Source organism: Peromyscus eremicus, chromosome 1, assembly GCF_949786415.1.
Source record: "Peromyscus eremicus chromosome 1, PerEre_H2_v1, whole genome shotgun sequence".
Taxonomy (NCBI): domain Eukaryota; kingdom Metazoa; phylum Chordata; class Mammalia; order Rodentia; family Cricetidae; genus Peromyscus; species Peromyscus eremicus.
The window spans coordinates 137,352,700-137,360,022 of NC_081416.1; the positions used below are offsets into that span (position 1 = coordinate 137,352,700).

The 7,323-nt window shown below is 41.2% G+C and overlaps 1 protein-coding gene across 1 annotated transcript; it reads left to right on the forward strand.

Annotated features, from left to right (window-relative positions):
- The first annotated feature begins 496 nt into the window (after positions 1 to 496).
- On the forward strand, positions 497 to 3,282 carry LOC131902325 (zinc finger CCHC domain-containing protein 3-like). Its single transcript, XM_059253330.1, has one exon. It carries the CDS (start codon positions 505 to 507, stop codon positions 1,696 to 1,698), a length of 1,194 nt encoding a protein of 397 aa, XP_059109313.1. The 5' UTR covers positions 497 to 504; the 3' UTR covers positions 1,699 to 3,282.
- Positions 3,283 to 7,323: the final 4,041 nt, after the last annotated feature.

A 7,323-nucleotide genomic window follows, 5' to 3' on the forward strand; every position in this document is an offset into this window, starting at 1 on the left:
TTAATTTGCCTATGGGTATAAGGATATATAGAAAACTGTTCGAAATGACATGCCTTCAGAGAAGTTGCCAAAGAAGGAGTGCCTCTAGGTTAACAAATTCTTAGCCTTTATGTATCAGACCAGATTACTAATTGGGGATTATTTTTCCTCATTTAAATGATATATGATTCTTTTAATAAAAAAATTAAATATTCAGTCATGTCTGAGGGGAACAAGGATATAATGCCCTAGGATATTCTAAGTCCTGATAAGCTTTATATTTGAATGTGGTAGTTCAATTAAGTCTGATTTGATGTTTTCTGTTGTGTTAGATATGATTTTGATATGAACAGAACATCATGATGATGATGAATAAAATAATAACTAAATTAATGGTTCAGGGGACTGTTTCTGAGAACATAACAATGTAAAAATTACTTTAAAACAAAAAACAAAAAAAACCGAAAAACCAAAAAAAAAATAACAACAAAAAAACCTCCAGATTTTCATTTGACAAGAGGCAAGATGGCGACAGGTGGCAGAGCAGCGGAGGATCTGCAGCGGGGCCTTCTGCAGATGCCGCTCCCCCCGCAGCCTATGGCCCAGCCTGAGGAAGCCCAGGGCACAGGAGAGAAGATGGGCTGGGCGCAGGTAGTAAAGAACCTGGCGGAGAAGAAGCACGACTTCCGTGAGCAGTGGCGGGGAGAAGAAAGGGGCAGAGGTGCGGGTGGCAGGCTGGGCAGCCCCGCGGGCCTGGCCGCTCCGAACCCCGGCAACTTCCCACCTGCTGGCCGCGGAGACCCAAGGGGCTGCAGTAGAGACCCTGCGGGCTACGCGGCAGAAGCTTGCAGGATGAAGGGAGCTGGCGACGCGAATCAGAGGAAGATGGCCGAGGTGGCAGTGGTGGCGGCGGTCATGGCATCCCCTGCCAGGCCTAGCGCGACCAAAGAGGCCACTGCAGAGAGACTGCTGCAGGATGAGCCTCCAGCTGCCAGTCCTGGTAAGGGCCGCTTCCTTGTGCGCATCTGTTTCCAGGGAGAAGAGAGTGCCTGTCCGACCCGGGATTTCGTGGTGGGCGCGCTCATCATGCGCTCCATCGGCATGGATCCTGGGGACATCTATGCTGTCATCCAGATCCCTGGCAGCCGCGAGTTCCACGTGAGCTTCAGATCTGAAGACAAGCTTGCCCTGTTTCTCCGCAGCTATGAGGAAAAGCGGGAGCTGGATGACTGCTGGGAGAACTTTGTGGTGTTGGGGCAGAGCAAGTCCGGCTTGAAGACCCTCTTCATCCTGTTCCGGAATGAGACTGTGGATGTTGGGGATATTGTGACCTGGCTCAAGCGCCACTGTGATGTGCTGGCCTTGCCAATGAAAGTGACTGACAGGTTTGGGATCTGGACTGGGGAGTACAAGTGCGAGATCGAGCTGCGCCAGGGGGAGGGCGGACTGAGCCACCTGCCTGGCTCCTTCTTCTTGGGAACAGAGAGGGGCTACAGTTGGTACAAGGGGCAGCCCAAGACATGCTTCAAATGTGGTTCCCGAACCCACATGAGCAACACCTGCAATCAGGACAGGTGTTACAGGTGTGGGGAGGAGGGGCACAAGAGCCCTTACTGCAGGAAGGTCATCATGTGCAACCTCTGTGGCAAGGGAGGACACATGTTTGCCCAGTGTCCCAAAGCAGCTCACAATTCCATGCGCTTCTGCCTGCCAGGTTGAACACACAGCCAGCTTACCCTTCTTAAGTGCCAAAACATTTTTTTTTTCTTTAAGACCATTTTTCTGTTTTTGGAAGGAGATGTTTCTAAAACATAACAGAGACATTCTCTCTATGCCTTTTTAAAACCACGTGTGTTCCCTTTCAGCCTGTTTAAAGAGGACTATTCAGAACTGTAGTGTGGAGATATGTTGCCTGCCCCTCGCCCCACAAACGTACCTTTTATCTTCCGTTTTACATTAGTTTTGGTACTTTCGTCAACACCCTGTCTGCCTCTGTAATATTTACTAACTCCCTCCTCATCTATGTCTCATTACAGTATTTTTGCCCTTCGGGCTGCCTTGCTCAGTTTTATGCCTCAGCCCTGGGTACAGGGCCCAATGCGCGATAGGCATTCAACCAAGTGTTTATTGAATCAAAAATGTAGTTGACTAGCGCTGTCTAGAGTGCCTACCTTGTGCAGCTCTCCGCTGGGATCTTTTCTTTTGCTGCTTCTATGTGATATGAAAATTTGTGAAAACCGTGTTGCTGGAAGTGTGTAATCCAAATAAGCTCTGAAAGGTGTCCAAGGGCCTCTCATAGCATTTAAACCTATCTCCTTTGTGACAGTACCTTGTGGCTCAGAAGCCATATTTCTGTAGGAGTGTGGAGCCTATGAAGTCCTTCTGGGAAAGAACCAAGAGGTCGTTTTTGTTGGATTTTCTTTGGGGGTGCTTGCTTTTGTTTTGTGTATTGATTTGAGACAGGGTCTCACTGTGTAGCCCTGACTGGTTTGGTACTGGCAGCATTCCTGGACCAGGCTGGCTTCAAACTTACAGTGATCCTCTCAATTCTGCTTCCCTGAAGGATGTTTTAAATTAACCCCTTGGTTTTCCAGCAGATGAAATGAATCCAAAGTTAAGTGCCTGGGCTAAAGTACACAGAAGTGTGGTACCTCAGACTGTCCTCAGTAGAGTCTACCCCCATGGCTGGTGCTCATCCCACTACCTCTCATACTTCACAACAGTCTCCTTGACAATGGCGGTCCAAGGAAGTCTCTCTCCAGGGGTATGGTCCCTGCATGAAGCTGAGACACAGTCCCCCGAAAGAGCAGAAAGAGAAGCTTTTCTTCCTACTCCATAGTAAGGGACCTAGGGAAAGGACCAGTGAACACACTGCAGGCTGAATGCATGCATCAGTCCTTGGAGTGAGTACCACATCTTAAATGTTCCACTGTCAGTGTCAGCAGTGAAAAATGGTTCCCCTCAGGAAAGAACCTTGCCAGACTTTTACATTTACACCTCTGCCTCATCTACTAGAAACCCCAGAGAAGTTAGAGAGAGAGCTCATCTGAAACCCTTGATCTCTGCCGCTCAGAAGAAAGGTGGTTTTAACCCAGAAGCAGGAGTGAGCTGTAAACTGGAAAATGTTCTTGGGGAAACAGGCCAAGGGAGAGGGCCTGGGTCAACTAAGTGTTATCAAGTTAAAGCGAAAGACAGTAAGCTGCTTTTTTCAGTGTTTGTCTTCTCTTGCAGTTTTGCTGTTTTCTTGTGGCTTAGAATGTAAAACAGATGTTCAGATTTGTTCTCAATAAATATTTATCTTTTTTGCCCACGAAAAATGTTGAGTTGTGTGGATTTATCAGGTGGTAAATACATAGCAGTATCTGCAGGTGTGGTATTTTGTAAAAGTGCTATAAAATGATGTCATTTTTGGAGACTTAACAACTGAAGTTGCCTATGGATATAAGGATAGATATAGAGAAAACTGTTTGAAATGACATGCCTTCAGAGATGTTTTCCAAGGAGAACTGTCTCTGGGTTCACTATTTCTGAGCCTAATGTATCAGGATAGGTTAACACATAGGCAATTATTTTTCCTCATTTAAATGATATATGTTTCATTAATCAAAATAAATTGAAATAATCAGTCATGTCTGTGAGAAGCAAGGATATAAGACCCTAGGATCCGGTAAGTCCTGACAAGTTTTTACATTTGAAGGTGGTAATACAATCATCAATATGCCATGATTAATTTTTCCTTGTGTTAGTTGTGATTTCGATATGAACAGCGCATCATGATGAAGAGTAAAATAATAGCTATATTAATGGTTCAGGGGACTGACTCTAAGAACAAAACAGAGTAAAATTAGTTTTAAAAAAAACAGATTTTTTTTGGGGGGGCTGGGGATTTAGCTCAGTGGTAGAGCACTTGCCTAGCAAGCCGAAGACCCTGAGTTCGGTCCTCAGCTCTAAAAAAAAAAAAAAAAAAAACAAAAAACTGATTTTGAAGAAGAATGATGATAGATTGTTATTTAATGGAATTTTTGAAGTTTCATTTAGAAAAGACTCCTCAGAATTGATGAAAAGATTTTGAACATTTTCAAAAATCTACATTTGTATATGAATATTGAACAAAGTATTTCGTGAGAATTTATGGAACTTTGAATCCAAATGAATGCTACATGCATGAGAAATGTGTGGAAACAAACATAAATGCACACATACAAAGGAGAAATTTTTAAAAAGTATATAAGAATTATGAATATTATGCTGTAATAAAAAACCTCAAAATATTACACAGTCATTAGAAAACAGTAAGTTAACATATCCAAACTGCCTATGTTCAGAGTATGACTAAATGTACCATTACTATTTACAAAGTAGCATCTTATTTCGGTCATTATTGTACATATATACATATTACATATATGTCAGAAAAATATTTACTGGAGTGGTAAAAATTAAGAACCTATCACTGCAGTAGAGGAAATGACATGACATATCAGAAACTGTCAGCAGCAAGCTGCAATCCTCAGCACAGAATCACAATCAGCCAGCAGCAGGCAGAAAGGGAGGTTTGCATGTATGTAACCAGGAATTCAGCCCAAGCAATGGATACAGGATTACCCACTACTGGGCATGGTCTGTTTTTTTGTTGTTGTTATTGTCTTTTTTTTTTTTTTTTTTTTTTGAAAATTGGAGTCACAGCCCAGAATAAATTGCCCATTTATTTCTTGCACACATTCATTTTTACTGCTTCTGTGGCAGCACATGTACATTTAGGTGGAAGGGAGAAATGAAACAACATCTCTGATGGAGATCTCCAGGATTACCACAGGATTTGCCTGCTTTGGTGGAACTAAAGTCATTGTCCTTATTGGTTCTTATTCCAGGCTCAATTTGAGTGCACACAGTCCTTCAGTCAGAGGCAAGGAGTGCTAAATTAAAGTGTCAGAGGTACTGCTTCTTACCAGTCAGGCTCTTGCTATACTCCATCACATAGTTGGTCCTGGGTATAAGCAAATGCCGACTCTATATTGGCCCAGAAATGACAGGCTGCTCCTGACATCTACAGGAGACAGAGCCCATGCAGTTTAGCAAAGTCAGGATTGTTTGATTCCCAGGAGCACAGCTCTGAGTCCCCTGCTCCTGTCACCTGTTCAGCGAGTATGATCCTGCTTCTGAAGCTACAGCTTCTTTTTAAAGATGTGACATCCCAGTCTCAGTCTAAAATGCTGCATTATAAGCAAGGAAGATAATCCAATTCAGGCTTTACTAACTGGCACAGAAAAAGAGAGAGTCCTGCTCTTTCCTATCCTAGGGAGATCCACTGTGAGAATAGCTATGCTATTGTCACTTTTATCCAGTTACCTAGAGTCGCTGAAATTATCAAGCAATAACTGTTCCAGACACTAGTCTTTCTGTAACTAGAGTCCTGGATGGACAAAAAGAATTTTACTTGAAATGAAATTTACTTCTTTTATTCCTTTTGCCATTTAGGGTCTCAGAGGTACAACTTTATAATGTTAGTGGGTATTGTCAATTCCTTGTGACACAAAGAAAATCTTGGACCTCTTTCTTTTTTTCCTGGTCAGCCCATTCCTCTCTATAACATCAGATGAGGCATGGGCTTTGTTGGAAATCAGTTATTTATTTGTAGTGAAAGTCAGGTATTACACAGTTCCCTTGAGAGTAATTAAGAGCTCCAATTTGTTTCTTCTTGTTTCTGGTGTTTTCATATGTTTAGAACTTTGGACGGCTAATCTTGTGTCTGATGACTCACATTCTGAATGTCTATGAGGGATAGGAAATTTGAGACTGAAAAATTATGTCATTATTTGAATGATCCTCCAGCTCTGAATCTGTTAGAATCTTTCTGGAGTATTTTCAACACAGATACCTGAGGCTTAAGTGCAGCAACATGAAAAAGCCATTACACATCAAAACATAGTTACCAAATGCCTCTAAGTTTCTATAGAAAGAGACCCCTGCATGTCATTGTGTTAATTCCCTATTAATATGAAAAGAAATATCTGAGAAATATCTGAGACGAGGGTCAAGTGATAACCAGACCTATCAGCTTATCATTATATCTTCAGGACTCACTTCATTTCAACTTAACTTCAGTGGAATAAGGCAAATAATGGTTATAGTTCTCTGACAAATCTAGTCTTAAGTTCTTGCACCTTTTATGAGAGTAGGGAATTTATTCACCTTATGACATTAATAATAATCCTTGCAAGTAATTGATTACTTCTATTAAATATAGGCCACTATGGCAAAAGTAGAAAACATTAGAGGTCAATTCAACATGTGCTGTTTTACATCATTTTGTTCATGAGCATGAGACATTTTGTTCTTGCTGGAGTTATATTCAGAGTAGTTCTTCCGTTCCTATCCCATGTAGTCATACTCAGGGAAGCTTCTAATGAGATACCATGTGGATAACCATTCTATGATGACTTTAGTATGTAGGATCTTCAGTAATAGCTTATCACCATCATATTAGGAGTACTAACCCTGGTTTGGAAATAGGTTGTGAATCATCAGTGAGGGACTATGGGAGCACCCTTGGCCAAGATGTTAACCAAGTAACTTCTTACAGACATCTGAGAGAAAACTCTGATTCCCCTTCATGGTCTAAGATGTGCATTTTTTAAAATATCTCCATGACAAAAGTTGAACCATATCAATTACTTTCATATATGTATAAATGTTCTTGTATGTGTATGCAGATGTGCCTCCTTCTGACATATATTTAGATGCATAAATGTATATGTATGTATAAAATACTTTTGTACAAGGGTGTATGAACATTTATGTAGCTGAGCATTTCTCACATTTGTACTGTATTTATATATTGCCACTCTTCTTTCTTTTTCCTCCTGCCTTATCATGTCTGCTGCTGGAAATTCCAAAAGAAATACTACTTCTCTAGAATTTATTTTTTTATACATACACAAATATAGTCAGAAATAAATGATGCATTGCACAGTATGTGGGGAGGATAAATGAACATTTTTATCTTTGTTCTTCTGGAAATGAAAGGCCTCACAATTTCATTTTGACAAGCCTGCTTCTATCTATCTTAACATCCATCCTTTTTCCATAACTTTTCTGGTAAGTGTGGTGAGTCCAGAGAATTTAGAATATGCTCTGGCATGACGATATGTGTTGTCCTGCTGCTACCCTTGTTTGGTTTTCTTTACTTTGGATTATATTTTTGGTTAGTGTTCATATTTTCTAAACATTGGTCTTTGAAATTTGATATCCTTCTTAGAAGACACTTTTTGCACTAGAGGAATCCTACTCCTTAGGATTGTGAATTGTACCATAGCATTGAGTACAATAATTTCTGAGTCAAGG